General features: G+C 45.0%; 1 protein-coding gene across 5 annotated transcripts in view; it reads right to left on the bottom strand.

The window, feature by feature from the left end:
- The window catches only part of SLC4A3 (solute carrier family 4 member 3), a 45431-nt gene that overhangs the window by 6463 nt on the left and 13938 nt on the right, over positions 1-25030 (bottom strand). For 4 of the 5 annotated variants that reach the window (XR_014512635.1, XM_083446322.1, XM_083446321.1 and 1 more), the window contains 14 exons: positions 23170-23492; positions 22124-22290; positions 21085-21290; positions 10896-11047; positions 10027-10207; positions 9128-9263; positions 8411-8591; positions 7537-7636; positions 6250-6434; positions 4198-4414; positions 3675-3899; positions 2082-2230; positions 624-818; positions 242-448 (listed from right to left, as the gene is read on the bottom strand). Coding sequence is in view for 4 of the 5 variants with exons in the window: in XM_083446322.1 (XP_083302448.1) it covers positions 242-448; positions 624-818; positions 2082-2230; positions 3675-3899; positions 4198-4414; positions 6250-6434; positions 7537-7636; positions 8411-8591; positions 9128-9263; positions 10027-10207; positions 10896-11047; positions 21085-21290; positions 22124-22290; positions 23170-23492 (2624 nt within the window). In the remaining variant the exon portion in view is untranslated. Of the gene's footprint in view, positions 1-241; positions 449-623; positions 819-2081; positions 2231-3674; positions 3900-4197; positions 4415-6249; positions 6435-7536; positions 7637-8410; positions 8592-9127; positions 9264-10026; positions 10208-10895; positions 11048-21084; positions 21291-22123; positions 22291-22850; positions 22883-23103; positions 23493-25030 lie in introns of those variants that run through there. The other variant, XM_083446324.1, reaches the window with a different exon arrangement.

Below are 25030 nucleotides of genomic sequence, written 5' to 3'. Positions count from 1 at the left end.
GGTTGAACTTCAGCATCCTGGGGGAAGTAATGTACCTTTGGCCTCCGTGGTATTGACTAGAGCCAGGCTCTCTTCATAAAAAGCTATGCATGGAAGGGGATCAGAACAATATCTCCACCTAATTATTGCTCTTAGTACAGGGGGAAAAAACCCTGCTTCAGGGAACATGTAGAATGGAAAGGCTAGATGTCTGTATGGGGAAATGCCACCACACTTCTTGCTATTTAGGCCTTAGCCTCACCTTTCCTCCTAGGAAACGGCTGTTCTTAAACTTCCGCATGAAGAAGGCAATGAAGAAGGTTCCCAACATAAGGATGAGGGACAGCAGGGCAGTGTTTGGCTGCATCTGAGCGTCAAGAGCCATGGAATCAGGAGGCAATGTGCTGCCATTTAGATCTCTTGGAAGATTTGGCGGGTAGAACCTCAGTAGTGGGTGCTCTGTAAATACCTGGGAATATAGTGTCAGAAAAGAGGACACTTACAGACAGCCATGAGAGACGGAAGAGTTGTTAATCTTCCTACTCAAGGGCGAGAAGTCATCAATAACCCACAGTTTGTCTCATAATGCTGGCACAGAGTTGATACCAGCAGGCCAGCCAGGCAGATCCAGATCCAAAGCTCACCTTGTAAAGTTTGTAGAATGTTTCATAAATAAAGATGAGGGAGATAAGGAAGGCAAAGATCTCCTGGGTAAAGGGGGAGATGTATCGCACCAGGAAGCTGCCCTCAGCGGCCACAATGATGAAAATGAAGACAATAAGCCAGAGGCCAATCCATACCCGGCCTGTCAGATACTCGATGCCCTGGCTCTGGCAGAACTGCCAAAAAAAGAAACAGAGGTGACAGAAATAAGGGAACTGGCTTGAGCATGTTTCCCTTCCCTTCTTTGCACCTTGGCTCATTTTGAAGAGCAAGCCTGCACAACATGTGGCCTGCTAAACTTTGCAGACTGTTATGTATTTGACAAGGTCACTGTGTTTGCAGCCCCAGGAGGGCAACATAAATAGAGTTTTAGCGCAACCCCTCTGGGAAGTATGCAAGCCTGCAGTTGAAGCATTATAAACCCCTCTTGGTTTGATGGAGGGGAGGTGCCAAACAACCCAGCAAGAAAAGGAAATCATCAGGATTCATCCTCTGTTCAGTTACATGGTCATCAGCATCCAGTGTCTTGCGCTACCAAAATGTTACCAGGCTATTTTGAGGCACATTTGAGTGTTTTCCACCATAAACATTGTACTGCATACCCATCACCAAACACTTTTGAAATTTGTGCTCGAGTCTTGCCCCACCATAGTTGCCAAACCCTCTTGAGGTAACTCAGGGACACTCTGTGGGCAAATTCCCATGCAAGCAAAGATCAGAAATGCCCAAAGCAACAGAAATAGCAGCAGTGTTGGCCAATAACTACTCTTTCAGCCCACCATGACAGATTGAGGCAGTTGGGCCTCCTTGGTTAAAGCAATGCATGCATCCTGTATCATTAAACTGAGAGCACATGCTCCTACCCTGTGCAGTGGCGCTGTCTGATATGGGCATAGCATTTCCTCAACAAGGATAATGTAGGCACATTGTTTAATAAACCAAAGAGCCCTATTCGCAGGCTGCAGAAGATTATTGTGATGATTTGAGAGGGCGCAGAAGATGATGGGGATTATTTGATAGGAGTCACCTCTCAGCATGGAGTCAATTCCAGCCTTGAAGTCGCTAAATTATGTTATTACCTAAGCAGTGTGGGATCAGCATGTAAGCAGGAAATAAATCCATTTGTGTACAGTGACTCCCATGTAGATGGGAACACAAACCTCTCATTTTCAGGTGATTCCATGAGGTAGTTAAAACCCCATCCATATAGGAGAAAATAAGTTAACAAAAACAGTTTCTCACACAGTTCTGCCCCCATGTCATTTGGAATTTTGGTGACACCCTCACCACTCAAGTAATGTGTGAATTAGGCCAGATTTAAGCCTCATAGTGTCCTATATGGGCACTTCATAAGCAGTGCACAGCAGCTTGCAGTATGTGGGACATCTGCATGTGAAAGTGGCAATGTAGAACCAAGGAAGACACCAGTTTACAGATACCTTGTAAAAAGCTTCTTCAAAGACCAGCAGAGGCCCTGAGAAGCCAATGACAAGGAGAGGCTGGGCACCCAGCAGAGAAAAGAGCATGCCCAGCACTGAGGTGGAGATGATCAACTCCGAAACGCCCATGAGACCTTCTGTCTTCTCACCTGTAGAGAAAGAGCAATGTCTCTGGGACAAACTGCAGAGTGGCAGACAGAAACATGTGCCCAGCTCCCCCTGGTGGGTGGGGCTCACCACAGGAGAAAACTCATAGCCTTTTCTCTCAATTGCCACTGCCAACAAGTCCCTCCATGCACAGATACGCCACTGTTGGATAATTTTGTGGAACAGTTAGGCCAAGGAACCTCAACATGAGCAAATTCCCTCATATTAAATTCTAACAGATAATTTCCATCACAGAATGCATTCCTGTACAGAAATACACCCTTGTTAGAGAGTCCAGCAAGTGATGGGAGATATATTCTAGCTGCAGAGATTTTGAATCCTCTGCTTATTTCAGTTACCTTCTTGGAAGTGTTTGCACTGGTCCCTCCCCATAAACATGGGGGGAAAGGAATAGAGTTTTCTGAAGAGTAAGTGTCCTAGGGAGAATGGTACCCACCCTGTTGGAGCAGGGTAAACTGATGTCTGGATCTACCTCTAATATGAGAGAAAAGTGCAGAATTTAAGTCAGTGGATATATGACTCTGTTACAGTTATTATTATTTTTATATTATATGACATCTTTAAAAAATTATTTATTCCTTTACATTTATATCCCACCTTTCTTCCATAATGGAACTTAAAGCAGCATACATAGGATTCACAAGCAGAGTCCCCCATCCAGGAACTGATCAAAATCAGACCTACTTTGCTTTAGCAATATTGTTGCATCAAGTGCTTAAGAAGTAATAAATACATTGGTACCCATGAACACGTATAGAAGAGTGGATTGTGGGTAATTGGGCTTAAAATACCCCCAATCTGTTCAATAACAAAGGGACAATTCTTCTCACCATTAAACAAATGCTTTCTCCTAACCCCAGATGGTTAAGGGCTAGTGCCTGTGCACTGTTTTTTGCTTTCAGGGATATGAGCACAATGTCCACATGCAAGCCTTGGCCCCCAGCATTTTGGTAGGTTACAGGAGGCCATTTTGATCCTTACTGATGTTTCTCTGCAGAGATTTGTTGAGACCCTCTCCTGTCCTACACTGGCCTCTGCCCATCCAATTTAGGATTCTGGGTTGCGAGCAAATTAGCAATATTGGGGAGTGACTATTAAGAGTAGTAAAATGCTTTTATTGTTACCATAGAGAACAGGAAAGGAACATGCATAGACTGGAAAGCCCCAGAGCCAGGCAAGAGTGCAATGGGACAGAGCCAAACCCATCTGAACGTAGCAAGAGCCAACTGAGCCCACTCACTTGCCCAGCAAGGGCACAGGCACAGATGAACCAATCCCAGCCACTTAGCCAGTATAAGCACAGGCAAAAATTAAACTAATGTGCTCAATCTCTTGGGCAGCCTAGCTGAACAGGAACCAGCTTGAGCAAGGAACTAGGGTGGGGCAGGGGAGGTGAGGAAGGAAGAGGGAGGGTGGACTCATTACCTAGCAGTCCCCCAAAGGTGATGGCGGGGGAGAGAGCAGCGAAGTAGATGAATAGCACAGCTGCGAGGCACTGGCTGTGCAGGGCATCTTTGAGGTCACTCAGATACTTGGGGTACCTGCGCTTTATGTCCCGCACCAAACCACCAAAGACAATGCCAGTGCGCTTCAGAGGGTCATCCTCCTCCTCGCCTTCTTCCTCCTCCTCAGCTTTTACCTCACAGATCTCTGGAAAGACATGAACAGCATGGTGGGGGTGAGGGAAAGGGAGAGGGAAGTAGACGCAAGATACCTTCACACCCAGTGCCAGCCTCCAGCATCCCTAGACAGGGCGGACGCAGGTTCCTCATCCCTGCCTACTCCAACTTTCAGAAAGTTCCCTCTCCCTCTGCATCAACAAAATTGTGCTGTGTCTCTTTTGAGCTGATGTAGAGGCAAGACATGGACCGTGCTAATCCTTCCTCACCCACCCTACCCAGGCCATGAAGCAGAATGGCAAGGTACAAAAGGCAAGGAGAGAAGAGACCTTTGGCTTCCTGAACATTCCCTTCTTTGATGGACTTCTTCTGGTCCCGCTCTTTCCTTTTCCTCAGCAGCTCTTTCTGGAAGGTGGCAATTGACTTGAGCAAATCCTTCCCCTCCACTTCTGATGGAGGGATGACAATGCTACAGTCAAGGAACTCATTGATGGCATTGAGCAGGTCCTGGCGGTCATCTGCCATGTAAGCAGCTTCATGGAAATGCTGTCAGCCAACAAGGGAAGACGGTCAGTCAGGCAGAGAGCAGCCCATCACTTATCCTCTGTCCTCCAGTATAACATTGCCTGGTGATGCTGTCTCAGACCCAAGACGAGCTCATCAATCTACTTTCAAAGCCAATATTATCTCAGTGTCATCAAAAGACCCTGTAACTCTCTTCTCAGTTCAGATTGACAGCTGTATTAATTCAGTGTCATGGCAACAGCTTATTCTCCACCTATCCCTGTTCATTTGATTCCTGTCCTGGCATATCACCATCACTATTTTGCCTTTTGGGGAAGATTGTTGGGGCGCTATATATATATATATGTGTGTGTGTATATATATATGTGTGTGTATATCTATATATATGGTAAAGGGACCCCTGACCATTGGGTCCAGTCGTGGATGACTCTGAGGTTGCGACGCTCATCTCATTTTACTGGCTGAGGGAGCCGGCATACAGCTTCCGGGTCATGTGGCCAGCATGACTAAGCCGCTTCTGGCAAACCAGAGCAGCGCACGGAAATGCCGTTTACCTTCCCGCCGGAGCTGTACCTATTTATCTACTTGTACTTCATGCTTTTAAGCTGCTAGGTTGGCAGGAGCAGGGACTGAGCAATGGGAGCTCACCCCATCACGGGGATTCGAACCGCCAACCTTCTGATCGGCAAGCCCTAGGCTCTGTGGTTTAACCCACAGAGCCACCCGCATCCCATACCGCATCTCACATTGTTACTGTGAGCATGAGCTCACTAAATCTAATGAAATTTTTATTCAGTGGATATCCATGTATTTTTTTCTTGGTTGTCTATGCACAAAAGTATACAATTTCCCTTCTGTTCTCTAACTAACAATTTATCCAAGTGTGAAATATTGTTGAATGTGTTTGACCTGCACCTATTCCATCCTATGAACAGTGGGATGCACTGTAAGATTAAAAATTGCAATAACGTGTGTGTTTTTAAGGAAGTTGCTATGGTCAGTTTGCTAGCATACCTTCTTCAGAAGCCAATTCAGGACAGAGTATTTCAAAGCAAATAAAAGCAACTTCTAGCAAGTGGTGAAGAGCCTTCAGAAAATGTTTGATACTTAGAGGAGTATGTTTGGACAGCATGGTGAAGGAATGCACCAGTTGAGCTATTTGGGGCATCTGAAAGGGCATGTCCACCCAACATATTCCTCTTCCCTGGCTTCTATGCTTTAATGTGCATCAGAAGTCCTTCCAAGGGAGCATTCCTTCCTCTGTGCAGACTGCATAGCCCATGCATATTTACAGTTCCCCACATCCCCCATGCTGGCAAGTCAGGGGGCATGTGGGCATGCATAAATCATTAGCAGAGTATTCAACCAAAGGAGGAAAATGGCTGGAGGCAAAGAGAAGAGGGTTCATACACAGAGCAGTCTGTGGTGCAGAAATACTGGATCAATTGGCTGACAAAGGTGATGCCAGAGGGGAGCAAACATTCCCTGCCTCCCAACCTGCCCCCACCATGCTTATCCATGCTTCCTATTGCCCTGCTGCTTCCCCGCCCTCCCTGTCCTCCAGAAAACTACTCAGTCAGAGCAAATAGCAATTCGGGTGTTTTCCTGATTGACATTTGCTCCAGTTTAGCACTAAAGAGTGGGTTTTCCCTGGGAAAGGAGCATAACAAGCAGAAAACCGCTCAGACCTGTGCTTTCTAGGCATGGAACAAGTCTACAAACCCTTCCTGACTTGCGCTCCCTTGGCATTGTGCTGCGTCTTCATGCTGTTCCCTTTCTAATGCATCTTTCAGCACCTTTGCTGCTACCCTTCTCGTGTCTTCTCCAGCCTGAACCAACACTCAGCTCCTCCTCACCTTGTCTGACATGAGAGTGGAGATGGAACGTCCGATCTCATGGTAGTCCATGTTGGACTGGCTTGGCCCCAGCAAGACAAAGATGAAGCGAACAGGGATTGGGACTTCCAGGACTGACTCCAAGAACACAGCCTCATTCAAACGGACAAAAGCCATTGTTGGTTGCTCAAGGAACTGAACACAACCTATCAGGAAGGGAAGCATAAGACCATGATAATCAGTGTGGAAGCAACAACCTTCTGAGATCAGGAAGCATGCTCCAGGTTTAGGGAGACTTGGCAAAATGACACATGAACACACTTAGGGCATGTCCACACTTCCCCTTGTCCCGTGCTTTCTAGGCATGGTTGCAAGTGGTTTTGCATTTGCCCCACAGCTTTCCCCTGGAAAATATGCTTTTTACGGCTGAACTGGAACAAACAGCAGTCTGCAGAAAGCCCAATTTCCTTTTGGTCCAATTCGGAGGTAAGCTGTGGGTTTTCCCAGGAGAAAGTGGTGGGGCAAACAGAGATGTGGATGAGCCCTTAGCTGCAAGTACCACCTGGCAGTGCCCTCTCTACAACACCTGCTAACAGTGGGCAGTGTGAGTAACAGGATGCAACGTCTGAGTATGCAGAGTTTGAGGTTACTGCCCCATTCCCTATTTTTGCAGAAGTGGGGAAGACTGCAACTGAAAAATGACATCTCCATTAATGAGGTGATCTTGATCTAATTCTGAAGCCACCTCAACAAAGCCAAGGGCCAAATTCAGAAGCTTCTCTGGAGTTCCCTCCATCCATACCACAGCTAAGCAGAACCTACTAGAGAACTGTCTTTTCACTATCAAGAACCTCTGACTGACCTAGAAATTCTGAGCAGGTTTACAAGCAATCCTATACTTGAGTTGCTATAACTGAGGGGCTATAGGACCTGACAGAAGCTCGATTATACTGGCAAAATGCAAAAGATGCTGCTGTCATGACAAGCACAGCAGCAGAACACTTCAAATATGCTGGCCAATACATTTTTTTGCCTTTGCCATGGCAGTTTTCAGCCAGGCATATGAAAGGTGAGTGGAGCCATATTACTTCTCCTACCCCATGGTGGGGTTTGAACCCCTCCCCACCTGGGCTGAGAGAGTATAGGTTAAGATGGCTGCTCCACCAGTGTAGCAGCAGCACTGAACCCCTGAACTCCCCATGAGACAATGCCAGCAAAAGGAAGAATGTTGCTGTTGTTAAAACCACAGGTCTCCTGATGAGACCTGCTCAAGGCCTCAGTACTAGATTTTGGCTCAGGACTCCTTACCAACAAGCACTACAGTAGCCTCTGCATCATCGGGAATCTTCTCCATCAGCTTGAGATATTTGTGGCGATGTCCCTCAGAGCTGTGAAGGTGCATGTTTTTCTGTCTCAACAACAAAGGTTCTCATTAGCCTGGGCTGCCTATGGAAACATTTACCCCCCACACTGTTGGAATGCCACTTGGCTCTCTAAATGAAAGGACCATAAAAAGACAGGCTGCATTCTGGTTACTGAAGTCCAGTAGTTTTCCTGCTGCTCTCTGTGATTCTAAATGCTCATTTAAGGCAAATTTAGAAATTGATTGTTTTGGCATATGTATGCTATAACATTCATTCACTCGCTTGCTTGCTTTGAAGTTGTTGTTTTTTACAATCAAGTGATATATATACATCGTAATAAAAATGAAGAAAATTCAGAGCATTCCTAAGCCTTTAGGCCAATAACTCCCACAAGTATTCCCCCCCCCCACACCTCTTGACCAATGCCACTTCTCTTACTTTTCCTTGCTCCTTCCCTGTGACCAGCAGAAATAAAGTAAGCTGTGGAAAACATTGAAATCTCTGCATCTTGCTTTGAATTCATTATTTCTTAGCAAGGCCCAGTTAGTAATGAAGGTCTCAGTGTTTTCTTTAGCTCACACAGAGATTTCACTCTACTTATTGTACTTTTCTGTGTATAAGACTAGGGTTTTTTTTTACTACAAAAATGTTTAAAAGGGGGGTAGTCTTATACATGGGGGCAATCTCACCCCCATTTTCTTAATTTTAAGTCCCCCAAAATAGGGAGCGTCTTATACATTGGGGGGGGGGGTGTTATACACGGAAAAATACGGTACTCTTCAGAACAATTCAGCTCTCCATGCCTGTTCCTCACTCACCTCTCTATAATCAGGGTCATGGATTCTGGGCTCTGTCATCTCAATGCGCTCTTCCCCCATCAATGGCATGCATGTGTCAACTGCATGGTTGTGGTGGTGATGGTGGTTTCCTACCATAGAGTTCATGCTGGAGTTGGATTGGTTCCGGGGAAAGAATACCTCCTTTTCATCATTAGGATGGCTGAAGAAATAATGCGGATGTTAAAGGAACTACAGGGCAGTGGCCAGCTTTCTTTAGCTAAAATTTATTGCAGCTCAAAGCTTGACCAAAATGAAAATATGCCTTTTACATCATTTATTCCTGTTGTGTCCACAGCAACAAATCCCTGCTCATCTATTTCCCTGCTTCTGTACCCCCATTTTCCTGACCTTTATATACCCCAATGTCCTGGTCTCCCTGCCCATATATATCTTAAGCTATGAGCTCCTTTCACCACCACAACTTCACTTAGAGATATCCATTTCACTGCCCCAAGACAGCCACCATCTTTATGTATCTCTAGTTCCTAAGAGGACCTCAGGAACCTCATCAGCTCCACACTGAAAACTTATCTTGTTCTCACCCAACTCCCTCTTGCCATTCCTGGTCTTTTTGTGCAGTCCTTTATGTATTTATACCACTGTTCACTCTTCCTTAACATTCAGCAGCTCTTCCACATGTGACCCTGCCACTCAAAGCCCAACCTGCTGTCTTTCTAATGCCAGCACATTACTTACCTGTGCTTGAGCAGCAGGGCCCTGAGCACATTGGCTCTGTCTTCAGCCTTGATCTGGTCTGATATTATCATGGTTTCTACCACCAGGTGAGCAATGCCAGGTAATGTTGTTTGCTCCAAATCCAACAGAACAGCTCCTGGGATCAGGAAGACCAATAGGTTTAGGTCATTTAAGATCATTGAAGAGATTTCTCAGGCACAAAGTATCTCAGACTGTTGTCTCCTATCATTTTTCCTGTGCAAAGGAAATTTTAGCTCATACCACTTTGCTTCTGACAGCAATAACAGTACTGTATCTCAATGACTCAGGGCATTATGTTGCTCACTCACAAAAATGTATCGGTACCCCACTGCATGGGATTTTACACATCACTTAATCTCCCCAAAATCTCCCATGGAGTATTCCCTAAACAGGACTTTCCCCCTCACCTTCCCACCCCACATCTTAAACCTGTTCTAGGGGCTCCCTCAACCATCCAGAGCAGATTTAGGGGGCATAGGGAGTGCACAGGAAGAGGAGGGGGGAAGTCCCATTGTGCGGGTGGACCTCATTCTTTGCACACAACAACTTAATTGAATCCTGCCCTAAATCTTCAATTGGATCTGAACCTCTTGTGAGAAAAAGCAAACCTTTTTGGTGGCCTCCTTCTTAGCCCAAGACTTCAGTGTTGCACATTCAGCTGCAGGACCAGGCTGCCATGAATGATGGAAAAGATATCCTGGCAATCAGAAGACAACCCACAATTGTCTACCATTCTCTCTCTTTCCCTTGAGAGAGTCTGAATCATGAGAGATCTTGTTGATTTGTGTCTTTTGTTTGCAGGTTGGGATATAGCTTTTATCAAGGTCTTGTCAACATACATCTCAGGACAAAAGCCCAGCCCCACCTTTGTTACTCACCATGGGCAATAGTCTTCCTGAGCTCCAGAAGGCTGCGAAAGGACAGTGAAGCCACATGAGGCTTCCCCCATCGTGCTGTGTCCTCCTCCACATCCTCCTCAAATTTGATCCAGCGCGCTGTCTCCTTCCAGTGCATGTCCTGGTTCTTCTCCACCACTAATTCATTTAACTCCACAAATACCTGTCAGAGGAAAGAAAGGGAACTGAACTGCAGCTGCTTCCTCTGTCCAAGTTCTTTCATGAGAATAGCCTACCTAGCACCTATTGCTGTCATGGGGTGGTGCTCTTTAGCTCTGTCCTCTTAGCACCAGAAATCCCTGCTGGTGACAGAATGCTTAAGACCTGCTATGAGAGAATAGCGATAACTTCAGAGGAAATATGTGCCTGCCTTCATCCTGTGGGTCTGATACAGCCTATGGGCCAAGAGTACACAAAGAATATAACTGGAGGAGGTCTAGATTCATATTATCTCAACTGTCTCTAAAGATTTAGGGCTCATCCACACTTCTGCTTTCCCTCAGGGAAAATTACTTGGACCTGTGCTTTCCAGGCATGGCACAAGCAGAAAATGTGGATGAGCCCTTAGTTTCCCCTTCCAGGCCAGCCATTTCTCCTCTTGAAATAGGGCATCTTGTATCAAGGGAGACCCAAAGAGCACAGATTAGGATAAGACTACTTACCTATACTTACCTACCTGCCATGAACTCTGTAGACACTTCAGCCTCACTATTGGGTAACACAGTCTTATAATGACTATAATTACTGCCTCTGTGGGATACAATTCACCAACAGGCAACATGGCCAGCACCTGATTGAAGCTACCAATTTTGCCTGTAGATTGTGAGGTCTCCACAAGGCAGGGCCATTACCTCGTGGGGTTTCCTGTCAAGCTTCTTCTTCTTCTTCTTTTTCTTGACAGACTGTGAAGTCAAAGACTTTTTGCTGCTTCTGGTAGTCTGGCTCCGAGAGGGTTTCTTAACCAGATGTCTTCTGACTCCTGGATTATCTTCAAAACGGTGGCCTAGAAAAAAAGGCAGGGCAGGGGCAAGGGCAAGCAGAAGAATGAAGAGAAAAGCAACTTGTCCTTCTGTAGCCAGGGTTCTCTATATGCCATGACTACAACCATGGGAGCATAGTCAGAAATCTGAGCAGCTCAGCTTTCAGCCCCATGTCTCTAGCCCTAAGAGATGGATAAGCAATTCTAGGTGAAAACTTAGCAGTCAGAAGAGGGATGAGCAAAATTTCTGCTAGCTCAGGCTGGGGCATGGAGGCAGCATTCTGCATAGCTCCTTCCTTCCCCAGCATGTCTATAAGAAACAGAATGAAAAATGAGCCTATTCATTTTCATTTGCTTAAAACAAAACACAGAATTAAGCTTTTCTCAGTACACAGCTTGGATAACCTGGGTATGGACTAGGGGTGCTATGTTTCCTTTAAAAAGGAAAGTAGAGCATACACAGCCCCTCTCTTTTCAGGATTCTGTGGTCTCAAGGTAGCTATGAAAATGTCCCACAAGGAGCCAGGCCATTGATCTATCTTGATCAGTACTGTTTACTCCAAAAGGCAGCAGCTCTCCAGCCCTTCTACCTAAGATGCTTCTAACAGAGATGCTGGATGCTGAACCTGGGGTTTTCTGCATGCAAAACAAATGCTCTACCACTGAGCAATGGCCCCTCTCTGTCCTTGTCTTACTCTACATTCTGACTGTGAAGCAGTTTGCAACACAGCCAGGAAACAGAGGCTTTATTCCCACACATTTGTCCCTGAACACTCTTCTTGAGCAGGTGCAGGTGCTTATGCAATAGATCTCTATCTCAAGAGAGGCACAGGTGACTACTGTGATATACTCCATGAAGCATGGCAAAACCTCTGCTCAGCTACAATTTGTTGTTGCTGTTTGTTTTCTGGGAGCTGCAGGATCAATGCCAAGGCAGTGGGGGCACATAATGTGCTTATCTGTGGCTGCCAGGGAGTGGGGAGAAGGGTTTTCTGGGCTTTGTGACCGTATAGGAAGGGAATTTTATTGTATCACAGGTATACAGACACACCCTTTATTATTTTATCTATTACATTTTTTATCAACATCTCCAAGAAGCTCTGGCAGTACACAGTATTCTCCTGCTCCCATTTTATCCTCACCACAACTTTGTGAGGCAGATTAGGCAGCGAGTGACTGCCCCGTGTGAGCTTTGTAGCTGAGTTGGCATTTGAACCTGGATAGTCCTAGTCCTAGCCCAGGGGTCTGCAACCCGCTGCTCCGGAGCCGCATGTGGCTCTTTTACACCTTTGCCGCGGCTCGGGGCGGATACTAGCGAGGGAAGGAGGCGCATTGTGCGCCCCGACACCTCCCACTGTGGCGGGCGCTGTACTGGCTGTGACATCGCATGGGGGCGGTGCGTGCGTTAGTCACGCACCGTCCCGACGTCACCTTCCCGCCCGCCCGCTACATTGTAAGGGGCATGTACGCTGGTCACTGCATTGAAAGGGGGCATGTACGCTGGTCACTGTTTTGAAGGGGAGTGAAGAACACACACACACACACACACACACACACAAAAGGTAACTTGCTAATTTAACGTTTATTTCTATGAGGAGGAGTAATTCTGAGGGGTCAAACAAAGAAATAATAAAAAAGTGACCAAAAAGTTATTTTTATAATGACGAGTTTTGCGGCTCCCAGTTTTGTCTTAAAGGTTGCAGACCCCTGTCCTAGCCCAACACTGTATCAGGCTGACTCTCCCCACAGCAAACATCTTGACATCTGATTGTCAAGCTTTTGAATATTATAATTTGCCCCCTCTGATCAGCATGTTTCTGGAAAACAGTCTACATTTTAGAAGAACTAGATATTCACATACATATGTGTGCTATTTGCATAGTATCACATAGTGACAAGATCATTCATATAACTGCATCGTTTAGAATACACAAGGCTGAACTTGGTTTCACAAGATGAGATGTTACAGAGCAAACTTTGTTCTGTTTTGCTTTGTGGTTCTGTCACATAAATAAATAAAATACCTAGGGCAAAGGTTAAGAATGCAAAAGCCCTGCAGGATGAGACCAAAGGCCCACCTAATCCAGCATCCTGCTCTCAGGGGCCTGGCCAGATGCCTATGGGAAACCCACAAGTACAACATGGGCTCTCTCACCATACATGTTCCCCAGCAAATGGTACTAAAAGGCATGCCGATACTGAAGACAGCACACAGTGATCATAATTAGTAGCCACTGATAACCTCATCATTAATTTGCCTAAACCCTTGTCCAAGTTGGTGGCTGACTTTATATTGGATGGCAGCAAATTCCACAGGATAGCTATGTGAAGAACCTCCCCATATTTAGCCTCATTTGCAGTACTTTGAGATGGAGAGAAAAAATTTTCTGCATCCACCTTCTCCTCACCATGACTATACCTCTATCATATTCCCTATTACTTACCTTTTCCCCAGCTAAAAAGCCTTAAATGTAACCTCTCCTCCAAAGGGAGTTCTTCATCACCACTCCCCCCTCCTTGATCATTTGGTTATCTTTTTCTGCTCTTTTTGCAGCTCTATAACAACCTTTTTTGAGGTGAGGTGACTAGAGTATACAGTACTCCAGGTGCAGTTGCACCATAGAGTATTGTAATAGCATTATCAAACTGGTAGTTTCATTTTCAATCTCTTTCCTAATGATATCAAACATGGAATTGCCTTTTTTCCAGCTGCTGCACATTGGGTTGCCATTTTAATTGAGCTCTGCACCGTGACCTCGGGATCTCTTTTCTGGTTAGTCACTGTCAGTTCAGACCCTAGAAGTTAGGGTGGGGGGAAATAGCCTAATGTGCATCACTTGACACTTGGTGAAATTAAGCCTCATTTGCTATTTTACCCATGTCCAGTGTGGAGCTTTTGGACCTCCTCACAACTCCTTTTTGCTTTTACCACCCTGGACAATTTGGTGTCAGCACACTCTTCATTCCAGCTCATTTATGAACAAGTTAAAAAGCAACTTTTTTCTGCCTTTCTGTTCTCCCACATCAAAAAGCAGGCAGTGTTTAAGGTAGTGTCTGCCAATGTCTACCTGGAGCTAACGCCAGAGCAGACATTCTCATGTTCAAATGCTATAGTTGAGGGCTTATCTGACCTAAAATGGGAGCTGTGGTGTGATCTCTCAGCTGTTTTCTGAGAGCGATGGTTGATTAAGTTAATGGTTCGTGCCAAGGGCAACTGTTCAGGGGTTCTCATTTTCCCCCAACAGCAGTGGAATTACTGAAAGGTAGCATAAATTATGAGCAATACAGCACTTCTGGACAGTATTGCCCAAGTGTTCTCAGGATAGTTCAGCTATCCATGCCCTCTTTCTAGTCTTCATCTACTTTTAATAAATCTTGGGAGTATGAAATGCAGTAGAATCATAGAATCATAGAGTTGGAAGGGACCCCAAGAGTCATGTAGTCCCAACAGCCTGCAATACAGGAATCTCAACTAAAGCATCCATGACAGATGGTCATCCAACCTCTGCATAAAAACTTCCAGGGAAGAAGAGTCCACCACCTCTCATGGGAGTCTGTTCCACTGTCAGACAGCTTACTATCAGAAAGCTCTTCCTGATGTTGTGTCTCCTTTCTTGTAATTTGAATTGATTGGTTCAGGTCCCAGCCTCTGGAGCAGGAGAAAGCAAGCTTGTTCCACGTGACAGTCCTTTAGATTTTTGAAGATGGTCATCATATCTCCTCTCAGTCTCCTCTGCAATGCTAGGATTCACTCCCCTGTTCCACATTCTCATGGGAAGGACCATTTTACAGCCTGACACCTTGGGAATCTGGGTCACTAACACTGCAGTTCTATGCACGCTTACCTCAGTGTAAGTTCCATTGAACTCAATGAAGCTTGCTTCTGAGTAGACATATACAAATTGCACTGTAAATTAAATATAAACAAAATCTATACATTGCCGGAGGGATTTTCCTCCCACTGGCTGTGCGCCTGATTTGAGGCCTGTTGACAGCTGGATACCACACCATCCCATTTACAGCTACATAAGAGTGACAAAAACCAATAAGTGCTCATCAATACTAATGCACTCTAGCTGCTTGGAGCTGCTATTCTGGGGTCATATTATATGTAGTGCTCATAATTCTATAGGCAAGTTGTACAGTTCATCTGGAGACAGAAATAACATCTGAGGGCAAATATATGTGCGATACAGGTGTATAACTCGTGTACTTGTGTAAAATGTATAAAGCATGTCTGGTGTGGTTGTTTGACTATTATAAACATAGAGAATAATATTAGCCTGCTCACATGTCAGTCACATACATCTGTGTCCCCCTCCCATGCCCGACATCCCCTTGGAGAGGGATTGAGCAGTGCAGACAGAAGTCGAGTTTGGTGCTTCAAGAACAAACAGATCTGATGTGGGAGGTCCATAATAAGATCTCCTGCCTTCTTAAAAAAAATATTAAATGGCATTTGGTAGCTGCAATTCTGATTGCAGCAGTTGTGGGTGAAAGGAGATTTAACTCTCTTCCCCCAGTGCTATTTTATTGATGTAAAACCCTTCTGCCCTTAGCACCACATGGGGAAAGTACATGTATCTGTATGGTGCCTATATTCCGCCCCCTCAAAAGGGCCGATAGCAGCTTTAAATTGTAGGATTTAGACATGCTCTAAATCAGCCAGAACTCCAATGAGCAGCATAGAAAACATTCCTCCTGTGCGTCCCAAGATCAGAGCTGCTCACTTATTTCTCTCACTATGTATTCATGATGGAAATTGACCTGGGAGGCTGTGGGCCCCAAAGGAAAGTCTTTGGATAAATAAACACTGCAAGCCCCCACTCTGCTTCTCAGCCTGGGCTGACTCAATTCTAGCAAGTACGCTATGTGGTTCTATCCAGCACTGATAATAGGAACTCCTGGGTGATAAATTAAGACCCACGGTTTTCTGTGCCACAATATGGTTTTAGTGCATGTGAGTAGGATTACAAGATGTGTGTTTCACTGTGAGTGTGTCTTCAGTAGAATCAGCATACGTTGCACTTTATAATATATGTTATAACATTATGATCATATATCAGGATAAACAGTTTTATGATTTCTTCTTGTGAATGTAACATCCCATGCCAACCCTAATTTGGTTTGGTTTAGTTTTTATTGCTTATCTCGTGACAGTTTATTTTGTTACTTGGGTTATATGGATAAAAATCAATGAAAATAGTTTTTTTAAAAAAGAACAACATGACGCTCGTGTAACTGTAACCAAAAGCCGTATTTCTAGAAAATACAAATTACAACCTAGAACCAAACTGCAAAATCATGAGCGCAGCTATTTGTGTATGAATGAAGAAGTATACACTGTCATTGAGTGTCTTCAGCCTCCCATCCTTTGTAGATTTGTACAGATAAACTCCATGCCAAAATAACACAAATGCCTGAAAGTATGTTTATGGGATAGGGCAAGGTATAACTTCCCTGTGCTCTGTATCTACCCAGGGGTAGACAGGATGACCAGATGCAAAGAAGGACAACAGTCCTGTACCTTTAATAATTTTGTAGAAGGATTTTTATTTTTTTGCTAATTGTCACACAGGGATGAGATTGTCTGTGCAACTATTAAAGGTCCTGACCTCTTTTGAACCTGGTCACCCAGTCAAGACTAGACTCTAAGCAAGGTTGAGATCAGGTTGTGTAAGGGAATGTGCATATGTGCGCGTATAAGTCTCAGCAGGTACTTACGGGTGGGGTCCAAGTTAGGATAGCCCAAGTGGTTCTGGATGGCCTCCCATAGGTCATAGTCTTCAAAGTTGAGCGCAAACTCCTCAAAGTCCTCATAGCCAAAAGAGTTACCAACACAGATGGCTATCCCTACTTCTGAGCTGTCTCCTACTCCTGTCTCTTTCACTGCATCTTCTCTGTCTGGAACAGCCATTGCTATGTCCTTAAGAAGATGGGAGTCGAGGGGCATGTGACAATCACAACATTGGCAAGGAGCAGGACTTAGCAGGTGGACCCTTTTTCTGACTGAAGCTCTTCAGGCACCACACAATCCAGGAAGCTGCTAGGTCCAGTATTCAGGATTTCTTCTGACAGGATTTGAGAGGAAATGCCAGCATACGTCATCTAGGCAAGTGAAAAGTGTAAAGACTTTCCCTGCTTGCTTGGAGTCCAAGGGAGCATATATGTATCCTTGCTCGCTGCCACAGATCAGTAGGAAGTTTGCTGTAGGAGATCCGATGCATGTGCTGCTGGAAGATGTTCCTTGGCTTGTGGCACTGCCTGTTGTGTCCCCCCACACTCTTTTGGTGTCTCCTCCCACTGAAGCCTGGAAAGCAGCCTATTGGCTTTTCTGTGTCCTGGGGCTCAGAGCTGGCATTTCCATGACGTCTCTTCTGTGCTCTCACATAGAAAGAACCAGCATATGGGGAGGGACATGGCATAGAGCGCAGCCCATACATGCACATGTACATAAACTGAATCCTAATGCCTTTGAAACTTTTCAGCAATTGCAACAACACTAGACCCTCTGAGCAGGAAACTGGATCTAATGTGGCCACTCCCTTCAGGAGATAAAATGCAGAGATCTCTCAGAAGACATAAGGTTGCTGATAACTCTGAGCCAAGAAAGTCAGTAGGGAAAATAAAACTCCTGGGAAGATACAGGGCCTGCCTGACCATCTCAGAATTCCATCCAGTCAATTATGGATGGACAACATCTTAAGACATAAACTCATAAATCAAAACTGAGCCCTTGGCAACAGAAGACCACATCTAGACTGTGGGTCACTGGCCAGAGCTAGAAAGGAAGTTAAGTATTTCAAGACTTTTTCTCTAGTGCACTAAGGCCTAGAGAATCCTCACCAGTGGATTCTGAATACAGTGTTGGGAGTGTAGGTGTGAACTAAGCTGAAGAATGAATGGCAAAGTTCCATGTAGACACTGAACATGCATTTTTCTGGCCCTAGTGATTACAGTGGTGTTTCCTTAAAGTATTGTTGAAAGAAACAACTCAGAAATTATTTGCCCTGGTAGTTTTGGGCTGGCAAGAGGATACAGCAGATTTTACAAAACTATTGCCATTGACCCACCTCACCCTGGTATGAACAGGATATTACGCAGGAATCAAACCCTGAAAAGGAAGTGGATTTGTAAACAAGAGCTATAAGGGAACCTTGTTTGATTTAACTATGATTTGTGTCAGCACACAATAATGCAAAACCATGTTTAATATGGGGTCAGGAGAGGAGGGGGAAGGAAGGGGGAAATATTCCCAGAGTGGAGAGGAAATGTGGAAGGGGTTCTAAACACTTGATTTTGGGGAGATAAAGTTGGGAGCCTGACACACTGCACTATCTGTGTAAGGGCCAAACTACACATGATGCTAAATGTATCTTTGCATTTAACATGTAAAGATTATCCCATCCAGCCCTGAGAGGAAATTTAACCATTTTCTTCCCTACTGTGGTCCTGAGAAAAAGCCCTTTTCTAAAAATGCCATTTGCATCATTTACGAGCAGTCACAGATAGATGCCTAGTTGGCTTAATTCAAATGATTCATATCCATCAATCTCCCCACACAACCTATTTCAGTCTGCTTCCTTCCTGGCTTTGGGCCACACTTGTCATAAGCAAGCACCTAACTTCACCTTTACAGAGGTAATGTTAGTGCTTGGCACTCACAGAGAAGGATCTGTGGGTGGAAGAAAGCAGTGTTCAAACCATCCCTTGCCTGCTGATTATCCTCTGAAAATGCCCCTAGGTAGCTACCCCCACCCCCCAATTAGACTAGTTTCCAGTTTCCAGTTTTTAGCTCCAGGGAAGGGAATTAATCAGTCCAAGGGAAGGACACTTCCAGGGGAGAATCAGCAGGTGGAAGGCTACACACTCCCATCCTGCCTGCTGATTCTCCCCCCGCAAATGCCTCCCCACATTAGTGTTATTTTGAGAATTCTGTGTTTCCCTTGCAAGTTCTAGTTTGACCCCTCCATGCCTGAATAATTTGTCAAGAGACTTTACCAGATCTTGCTCTCCTGCTTCCCTGCCATTTACTCATTCCTTGTGGCATTTGTGTTACATATGAATGTTGTTAACATGAGATAAATCAGCGAAGAAAAACTAGGTTTTATATTCATATCATATATTTTCAGCACAAATTTATTTAAGCCTCACAAGTAAGGGTATCCTACGAGTTAATTTCAAAATATAAGCTAAGTTCCCATTATTTTATTTCAGCGCAGTTCTTTTTCTTACCTCTATTCCAGACTCGCACATCTTATATTCCTTTCAGTAAAGTCATTGCACATTTTAAATAAACCTTTAAGGCACTGTTTATGCACTGAGACTATCTAATGGCTTACAGCAACATTTAGGATATTTTTGACATATTCGGGAGGGCCTGAATACAGAGACATTTTCTTCCTTTCCTATAATACTTGAACTTGGGGGCAGTAGTGGAAGGCATGGCAGGGTGGCAGCACTCGCCTGACTTCCCAATAGCTGAGGCCCTACTGCTCACCAGGAAGGGGGGGTGGGAGAAGCAGTGGGAAGTCCAGCAAAGCACAAATCTACTGATGGAGCTAATCTGCCACTCCTGCCAGTACTGTATGTTTGCACTGTGCTGAATTTCCTACTGCTCCCCCACTCCCCTCCTTTCCCATTTAGCAGCAGCAACTCAGCTGTTTGGAGGTCAGGTGAGCATCACTGCCCAACCACACTGTCTGCTATTGCCTAGAGATCGTCTGAATAGTGGGGGATTACAGACAGACAAAATGAATTACCGTACTTATTCACACATCACATATGGAATTTGCTACCACAAGATATGGGAATGGCCACCAATTTGGACAAGCTTTAAAAATTATTTAGACAAATTCATGGAGGGCAAGGCTATTAGAGGCTGCTAGTCATGATGGCTACACATACTACCTTCTGAAGCAAAGGCAGCATGCCTCTGAATATCAGTTACTGGAGAACAGTGGGAAAGGGCTTTTGTGGGTTTTCCATAGGCATCTCGTTCATCCTTGTGAAAAACAGGGTGCTAGACAAAGGCTAGACATAGGCCTTTGACCTGATCCAACAGGGCTGCTATTTTGTTCTTAGGACCTGGGCTTAAAGCAGGCATAGGCAACCTTGGCCCTCCAGATGTTTTGGAACTACAACTCCTGTGATCCCTAGCTAACAGGACCAGTGGTGAGGGATGATGGGAATTGTAGTCCCAAAACATCTGGAGGGCCAAGGTTGCCTATGACTGGCTTAAAGTATGCCTATTTCTGCCTAGAAGATGAAGGCAGTTCTGACGGTAGCTCAAGAGGAATTATTTTTGTGTGGCTTGGGTAAACAATCTGACACTAGAGTAGGTGCAAGTAGGACTTCTTTGTGCTGATCTAAGAGAGTAGAGGGATCAATTGGGGTCTAGGGAACCAGTTAGGTTTTTAGCTCTTCATAAAAAAGGTGGTCAGAGGAGGTACAAACAGTGGTTGGCAGAATCATGACTGGGGTGGACAGAGAAAACAGGAACAATTATTCTCTGCTTACAATCTTATGCATATTTACTTAAGAGTTACTTAAGTCCCATTGAACTCGGAGGCTTATTTCTGAGTAAATATGTGGAGGATTGGATCATAAATCTTCGCAAATACAAAAGCTTGTGGTTATTGATCAATACAGAGAAACAGTAGGCTTAAAGACAAACAAAGAACCAGTTCTTCACACAATGCATAATTAACCTATGGAAGCCGTTGCTAGAAGGTATTATAATAGCCATTAATATAAATGAGCATGCAGTGATAGCCAAAAACACAACCTCTTTCAGAGGCAGTATCCATCTAAGTACTTAATATATGAGGGATAAACAAAAGGTACATATACCTTCATTGTGTCTTTCTTGTGAAAGCTACTGCGCAATCTACTTGCCCACTTTTAGTACAAAGGGCTATTGTTCTATGCAGCATAGCAATATTTATGCATTTATAAGCCTCCCATATTCACTCAGTGCTGCACTAGGAGAGAATCTTGGCAGATAGACACCATCACTATCACCCCCACCCCCATCACCAGGGACCCAATTGGAACCTCACTTTTCATATCATCAAGGTCAGCAGAAGCCAGCATCTGAGCCTCAGCTTCATCTGTGGGAATTCGCTGGTAGGTGGCACTCTCCATGGCGGTCATGCTGCCGATACACACCCTCTCCTTCAAGTCGTAGCTTGCCCGTTGCCCACTTGGCACCTGACTCCAAAGTTTGCGCTTGTCCCAAACTCTGTTATCTTTATATCCAGGGAAACTGTGGAGACCAGCAACAGAGGGTGTGATGTTGGCACAGGCATTGCAATAGGAAAAGTTGTTCCTATAAAAGGAGACAAGCCAGGGAACGAGACTGGCTACATACTTTTGATCTCTCCTAAACAATCCTGGAAGCAAGGGAGAATGTTGCCTCAGCAGAAATAAGCTATTTCCTAGTGGTAAGGATGAACCCTGCAAACGAACCCTCTCCATCCAATTGATGGAGTATCTTGTTACATCAGAGCTGGTAACTCTGATGTTCCTTTTTTAGAATTGCACTTCTAAAAACCAAAGCTGCTCAAAGCTTGCTTGGAAAGCAGCTCTTCTGTCTGGGAAAACTGATCTCTAATCTCAGGTGCATGAGGGCCTGTTGTGATGATTGTTAACAATCACATTTGTATCATGTTCTTCAAAGAGCTCAGGGCACTGTACATGGGGGTTATCAGTGATAGGACAATCTGAGATAGTGACTGGGCCAAGGTCACCCAGAGGGCTTCAAGGCAAAGCAGAGATTTGAGCTTATATCTCCTAATGCAAGCCCAGAAGCATATAGCACACTGATGGCATCACACATGTTTCTCAGTTATGAAAAGAAAGATCCACACTCCCTAGCTATTTACAAATTCCAGGACTGAACTTGGAAATTGGAAATAGGTTCTAGAACTAAACTTGGATTACATGTGACTCAAATTAAGCCCAGTCCCACCTGTGTTTGGGTCTTCAGAATAACATTTTGGTCATGAATTGGGTACATACAAGCACCTTTCTTTCACTACCCACAACATCTGCATCCCATCTGAAGCCCAAACCATGTAAAGAGCTGAGCCCTCTTACCTTTTGGAAGAAATAGGTCCCTTCTCTGGCAGCAGATCGGAGAGATAAGGGAGCGGAGAGAGGTGACTGCATTCCTCTGCCACATGAAATGGCAAAGGGCATGGGCTGCCACAGGCTTTCTCCTCCACCTCCACCTCCTCTTCCTCCTCATCACTCCCAATGATAAACTGTAATGAAGCAAAGCAAAGAGCATATCTGGCACAGCAGTCAGGAAGCCTGGGAAATGCCACTCCTATTGCCCTGGCTAAGACTGACAAAAAGAAGGAAGGCTGTGAGTCTTTATCAATTGGAAAACTGCCATCCACCCATACCCCCCCCCCCAATATGCTTCATACTATCCAGCTGTTTCATACTACAGTGGTACCTTGGTATATGAACTTAATCCGTTCCGGAAGTCTGTTCTTAAACCAAAGCGTTCTTAAACCAAGGCGTGCTTTCCCATAGCAGCGGGGGACTCAATTTACAAATGGAACACACTCAGCAGGAAGTGAAACATTTTCTTATTGCAAGGCAAAGTTCACAAACCAAAACACCTACTTCCAGGTTTGCAGAGTTCTTGATCCAAGTTGTTCATAAACTAAGCTGCTCTTAAACCAAGGTACCACTGTATGTGATTATTCCACCAGTCTTTAACAGATAATGCACATGCACACAATCACATATAATCAGGTCTGGCCCCCAAAATTTTGCTGCCTATGGCAGAACAACAAATGGCACACACACATACCCAAGTCGAGGCTGGCCAAGTTCTTTTGGCGTCTGAAACAGAAAAGGTCAAAAGCACCTCACTCTAGAAATAAATACACAATGATACATGAAATAACTAACACTTTGCTATCTTTTCATGATGCTAAAAGCCTGCCTGAGGTAACACCCACACTCTGACTAATGGTCGGGTCAGCCAGCACTACAAAATATCTGCACTGCCTCATCGTAGCACAGGGGGTACTGGAAATCTTTCAACCTTGTTTCCACCGTACCTAATTCTTGTATATGCATCTCCAAGCCCATGGCCCTTGTTGCTGTGTGAGCAGGAAATCTCTCACCTCAATGCTTCCTTCTGCCAGCCCTGCTTTTGGTTTGCCATGAGACTCTCCTTTGGGAGAGGCTTCAAGGTCAGACTCTGCCGAGGCATCCTTCTCTAGAACCTCCTCCTCTTCAGATTCTGCTTCCTCTTCTTCCTCCTCCTCTTCTTCCTCTTCCTCCACCTCCTGAATGGTGGGGGTGACATCAGAGGGAGGTACAGAGGTCTTTCTTGGTTTTTTCTTTTTCTTCTTCTTTCTGTCAGAGTGGGGAAGTCTCTTCTTGTAGGGGAGAGGCAGGTGGGTGGAGAGGGGGTGATGGATGTGGTGGGATGTCTGGCGATGGACTGTGGGAAAGAAACAGAGGGAGGGGTTGCATCATGGAGGGAGGGCAGGAAAGCATCCTGCAGGGAATGGCAAACGGGGATTGGGGAAGAAAAGGCAGAAAACACCTACACTCTATTTTAGCAAGCTTTTCTAGTCCCTGCTAGGATTCCCACTGCAACACACCCAAATAACTCAGGAAGCTGAGTCAGACCACTGGTCCATCTAGCTCAGTACTGTCTATATTGACTGGCAGTGACGCTGCAGATCTAGCTGGAGATGCTGAGGATTGAATATGGGACCTAGTGTATGCAAAGCACGTGCTTTACCACTGAGCAATGCCCCCCTCCAGCAACACAGCCATTTCTTTCTCAGTCACTGTAAGAAAGAAACTACAGCATCTGCTTCATATGGCTTTAAACTTTCTAAGAGGTAAAGGACCCCTGGATGGTCAAGTCCAGTCAAAGCTGACTATGGGGTGCGACGCTCATCTCACTTTTCAGGCCGAGAGAGTTGGCATTCATGGGCATAGACAGGATTTTTGTTAGGGAGGACAGGACTTTTAGGGGTGCAGGACTTTTGTTAGTGAGGGCAGAACCAATGTGATTGGTCAGTTAGTTAAATATTTTGATTGTTTTACTTGATCTAGGGGAGACAGCTGCCCCCCTTGGCATTTGTCCACAGACAGCTTTCCGGGTCATGTGGCCAGCATGACTAAACCGCTACTAGTGCACAGGACACCGTGATGAGTGCCAGAGCACACGGAAACCGCTGTTTACCACCACAGCAGTACCTATTTATCTACTTACACTGGTGTGCTTTCGAACTGCAAGGTTGGCAGAAGCTGGGACAGAGCAATGGGAGCTCACCACCGTCACACAGATTCAAACCGCTGACCTTCCAATTGGCAAGCCCAAGAGGCTCAGTGGTTTAGACCACAGCGCTCCCGCGTCCCTTTCTAAGAGAAGTCTAACAACCCCTAAGGCACCCCAAAAATATCTCAGAATTGCATATTTTATCTGTCCTGAGGCCAATACTCAGTTCCTGTTGCCTCCATGATACAGCATTTCCACAGTTCTCTCTCTCTCTCTCTCTCTCTCTCTCTCTCTCTCTGTATGTGTGTGTGTGTGTGTGTGTGTCTTCCCAGCAAATATAATATCCTCTCTAAGCAGTGGACCTCACAGATTAGCCATTCTCAGTCTTTAACATGGAAAGTGATTTGAAAATGAAATCAGCCATAAATCAGTAAACTGCAATTATCAGAAAGCCACTCCATCCTGCTTGGATTCAGTATTTCCCCTCAATCTAACTTTGCAAAACTCTGTAACTCTATCTCAACCATTAAGCATTACCAGGATCTATTTTAAGAAAAAGAACAAAATTGAGCCAGGATCAGCTTTACCACAACATGGCTGTAGATGGCAGCCTAGGGCAAGACTTTTGCTAAAGCAACAGATGAATGCTATATAAAGGGGCAAAAACAACGAATTTCACTTCACTGAGTAAGTAACAGCAGCAGCCCAATGGAATCTAGAAACTACAGCTTACTAGCACAGTGAAG

The sequence above is a fragment of the Podarcis tiliguerta genome (assembly GCF_965153285.1).
Source record: "Podarcis tiliguerta genome assembly, chromosome: 1".
Classification (NCBI taxonomy): Eukaryota; Metazoa; Chordata; class Lepidosauria; order Squamata; family Lacertidae; genus Podarcis; species Podarcis tiliguerta.
The sequence above is the reverse complement of the archived record's forward strand: the minus strand, read 5'-3'. Positions and strand labels throughout refer to the sequence as shown.